The sequence below is a fragment of the Haliotis cracherodii genome, unplaced genomic scaffold (genome assembly GCF_022045235.1).
Source record: "Haliotis cracherodii isolate W230 unplaced genomic scaffold, xgHalCrac1.p SCAF_2, whole genome shotgun sequence".
NCBI lineage: Eukaryota > Metazoa > Mollusca > Gastropoda > Lepetellida > Haliotidae > Haliotis > Haliotis cracherodii.
In genome coordinates, this window is record NW_027266275.1 from 39,409,139 (window position 1) to 39,414,002 (window position 4,864).

The 4,864-nt window shown below is 38.7% G+C and overlaps 1 protein-coding gene across 1 annotated transcript; it reads right to left on the reverse strand.

Annotated features, from left to right (window-relative positions):
- Positions 1 to 3,284: 3,284 nt before the first annotated feature.
- On the reverse strand, positions 3,285 to 4,864 carry LOC139467607 (uncharacterized). Its single transcript, XM_071249138.1, has 3 exons — positions 4,831 to 4,864; positions 3,960 to 4,033; positions 3,285 to 3,488 (listed from the first exon to the last, which is right to left on the reverse strand). Exons 1-3 carry the CDS (start codon positions 4,862 to 4,864, stop codon positions 3,285 to 3,287), a joined length of 312 nt encoding a protein of 103 aa, XP_071105239.1.

The following is a 4,864-nucleotide window of genomic DNA, read 5'->3' on the forward strand; positions in this document are numbered from 1 at the left end:
TTCACTACATTTGATGATAAGGCTAGTGTTCCATTAATAATTGTACAACATTAGTTAAATTACAATTACACAATCAGGAGAATCTTGGAATCTAAGGACTAAGTTATAGGTTAGATAGGGCCATCCATTTCTCTATTACCTCTTTTTTATGAAGTACGATTTCATCATTTCTTACGTTTGCTTTTGGTGGGGTTTTTTAAAACTAAACGTATATACAGTTTCATTATCGATATTTGTGTTGGGATAGATTGGTTTCTCGTGAATAAAACACCACGAAAATATATTGTCCTTACCCACAGCTAATTCTCAGCAAGTGACCCGAGTTACAATAAACTAGTGCTAAGCATAGCGGAGTTATGTCCCCTTTTCTTTGTACGCGTGTAACCTCTCTGTCGCCTTTAGACTTCATAGAGAAAAATCAGTTTTCGTCATTTACGGCATGCTATTTTGGGCATTGAATGTATATCGCTTACATACGCATACAGTGTCTTAGACAAGAGCTTTGAAACCGAAATGGGTAGGTTTTATGCCGCTTTTACCAATGTTCCTGCAACACCAGGCGGGGGTCACCAGAAATGGTTGAAACCGCAGTAAGCCGAAGCATTGATCCAGCGTCTGATTATCCTGTTTATCTTGGACACAGGTTTACTTTTTTACAGTCTTTTGCAACTGTGATGCTTATATATTTGGTTATTTTCGCTTAATTGATATATCGTTGTAAGAAGTGAAGTGAAATTGCACTTATATAGCGACGTGCATGCACGTGTGTGTGGCTGCTTGTACTAGACCGGACTGATGCCCATTTATAGTGCTAGCCCACTGAGATACCATGCCGCAGTTTAACATGAATACCCCACTCAGACACAGTATACTGACTCCGAGCCGACCAGTGCTTGTTTTAGCCCCTTAATGCCGAGCGCCAGACAGGATAACAAAAAGTACCATCTTTTAACGTCTTTTGGTATGACGCGGCCGGGAACGAACCCCGGGCCGTCCGCTCTCCGGGCGGACGCTCTACCACAAGACCACTGAGGCAGTCGTTATCGTTGTGAGAAAAAGGTGTATATTGTCAATGTACTGTCATCAGAGTATGAATCATTTATTTATGATTTCAAAGTTACTGATGTTTCGTTGGACCCCCGACTCTAAACACAAGCAGATACACATATCGTACTTATATTTTAATTTGATGCAACAGCCGTTTTCGTATACTTTGACATTTGACATCTGGATTGATCCTCATTGGTAACCTGCTGCCTACTTGTAAATTTTGCAAAACCAATTTTTGTTCTCCAAACTGTACAAATAATTTGTCTAGAGCTGCGTATTTCATATGGAATGTAGATGTAATTCCGAACTAGGTTGCTTACCAGTATCACGATCAAGAGAAAGTCCACCAAACTTGAGTGTTTCACTACTGTGGGCCTCTACACAGTGGTTTATTATACTGAAAGATATCGTAACTAAGATGAAAGTAGTAGCATTTGAAATCTGTCTTTAATGGTTCAATATCAATCTAAAATTAGAAGAAGTTGTATTTTGTAAATTATTCGTGAAAACGTATTGCAACCCCAGTTCAATGTATAATTCTTTCAATCGCTTATTTAAAGTGTAAATGATGTATTCGTTCAATGCACATTTATTCTCTTTCTGTTCCAATAGATACTTCTTGAGAACGTATTGAGGTTTCTTACTTCAACATTGTCTTTCAGTTTTGTATGAACGTTGTCATTATTTAGACAATATTTGTTTGTATGGGCAATTTCATTTTCATTTTCTGATGTAAAGATTATGATATCGAATTTTAGTGTATATTTTGCTCAACCGTACTGCAGAGGTAGAAACTAACAGTTTTAGTCCACTAGTCCTTATAATGATAACATATAGCAAAACACTTAAAAAGGGCAAATTTCTACTTGTCCTTATGATACCTTAACTGTTGGACAGTTTAAGCAAGGAGTATAGGACTAGTGCCAATTTCTAAGGCTGACTGGCAACTTGACCTTTAAATTACACAGAATTCATAGATATCGTTAAACTGCACAGTCAAGTATATATTTAAGTTGCGTAAACAAAATCTGTGGACCTAATTGTGTTCATGTATGTCATAAAAATTGCCGCCATTTTGTATGTTATCCGTTCAAAATGGATGGTGCAATTCAAATCTGCCGTTCAGCGATTCCATACCGTGCTTAAATAACGACTGGATGGCTGCAGTGGTTGGTTGGTTGGTTTGTTGTTTAACGCCGCACTCAGCAATATTCCAGCTATATGACGGCGGTCTGTAAAATAATTGAGTCTGGACCAGACATTCAAGTGATTGATATGATGAGCATCGATCCACCGAATTGGGATCGATGGCATGCATCAACCAAGTCAGCGAGCCTGACCACCCGATCCCGTTAGTCACCTTTTACGACAAGCATGGGTTGCTGAAGACCTATTCTGCTCGGTATGGGGTGGAGTCAATGTGTGGAGAGCTTGACCACATGCGAAGTTTTGTTTTTTGTATCTGTAGATCTACATCAAATATATCAATGTATATTAGCTACAGCTACGTACCGTTCTTAGTTTGTGGTCTAAAGCCGCACTCACCAATATTCCAGCTATATGACGGCGTCCTTAAATAATCGTATCTGGACCAAACAATCCAGTGATTGATATCGTGAGCAACGATTCTCACCGTCGGGGTACGAGGACACCCAATCAACCAAGTCACCGAGTCTCTTACGACCAGCATTGGTTCCGTGGTTACGGTCCGATTGTTAAGGAAGCAATGTGTACAATAACGAAGAACGAGCACATAAAGATATCAAACACATTGATTTCAAGTAATTTATTAGGAGAATTAATTTGATTTAATCTTTAATTTATGAAAAAAAAATGCATTTGTGCGAAAAAAAAGTCCAAAACTTCTCTGACACAGCAGACAAATTCTTAAATTCTTACATTATCATAAAAGAAAAACCGAGGATTTTATCCACCCAGTCGCCATCTTAGTCGACTCTTGAAATAACGCTAGGTTGGTTGAAGCAAGCCTTTGGCATGGACCACCTGCGGAGCCATCTCTCGATTCGTTTGTCATCGGTTTTCACGAGGAGTGCAGAAAACGTAGTGAATGATAAAAAAAATACGAATATACATGACGCTTTCTTCAAGCAACAACTTTTATGATAAATATGTACATTTAAAGGAGATAAGCCAAAATAGTCCAAATGGTTCGTCCGAAAGGTCCAAAAAACTTGTAGTTCAAACTACACTGGCAGAGATAATAAATCCAAAGTCTATATCTCCGTGAAGAAACTCTGGAAAATGTATTTCACACAAGACACAAGGACGGCCGAGCATGACTGGGGCTGCTTGGTTTCTTCACCAAGATCTATCTCCACAACTTGAGGGCGGGCTCTGGGGGAAGGGACGAGGAGGGAGGTCTGGGGGTCGGGCTGGGATGAGAGGGGGTTGACAGTGATGGTGAAGACACTGGGGTGCTAATAGAGAGGAAATAAATTTCTTAATCATTGAAATCGGTATTTAATAATCGAGAGTGACTTGAGAACGTCGACCATTTTCGTCATTAATACTCTGTTTTACCTGGACATTTAAACAAAGAAGCAAGTGAAGACAAATTACCTACCGACAAACATGAGCATTAGTTTCTGAATCACTATCAAATTGTGGTGGTAACAGGTATTGGCGAAAAGGTCGGAATAAAGTTTTATCATACATTTCAGAATAAGGGCTTTGGCTATGTAAGGAAGTGGCAGAATAATGAAAATCTCCTCCTTTGTGTGTTTTTTTAGAAATGAGTACTGATTGTTAGAAGCTTCATGACTACTGAATATGTAATATTTGTCTTTGTAATGTTTGACTTGTTTCGAACGTTAGTTGCAACTCTTCTCGAAAATGTATTTCTTATTTATAGGACACATTCACACAACTTGAACCTAATGATGACCTACATGATCTGGGACAGGAAGATTCGTTTGGGAGACGGGGGCCGGGGAGGTCCTAAACCTGTGGAGATCGTCCAGAGCTACAATACAATAAATACAATAAAATACAAAATCCTGTCTCAGACTGAGTTTATTAAAAGAAACGGCGTGCTTGTGTTTTAGCTGCCAAATCAAATTATTGCAACGTTACAGGGACTTTGGTTGAGGTAGGTTGGTCCCCTTTGGACATTATGAAACATGAAAGACGTACTTTACCAGTCCCTTTGACACCAAACGTAGTTGGGAGAGGGTACTTAAAAAACCCACACTATGAATACGGTATACATAAACTTCTGACATGTTTCATAATTGACAGTATTTATTGTCAGAAAAGCCTCGAGTAGATCCCACAACCAGGGGAAGTAGGCTAAGGGACTAGAAAACATATGCAGATCTACATTTATTGTCCGTTTTATCATTTATCATGATACTTTACAGGGATGCATATGATACTACCATGGAAGGGAATTTGTACAATTAATATTAATCACTGAAATCACTTCGCTGAGATAATTATGAGCTTTTTACAAAATTAAAGGAAGCCATGGTCGACATACATTAAGATCTATACACATTCACTTCACAAAAGACAAACACTTGATCTTTTGCAAAACAACATATAAATCCCCTACACCAATATACAAGGGACCGGCGAAGTACGTGTCCCATTTGGTAATGAGTCATTCTCTTTTACTTTTATTGTTACCTAGGCTAAGGGAATCAAATCTGGAATAGGCCTACAATCAGCCCAAGTGGGCTTCAAAATGTATCAATCTGAAACCTTGGAAATCAAGATGAGAAGCAAACATATTTTAACACTGAGACCACTAATAGATACCTTGATGATAAACCAAAGCAACAGAGGCATACAT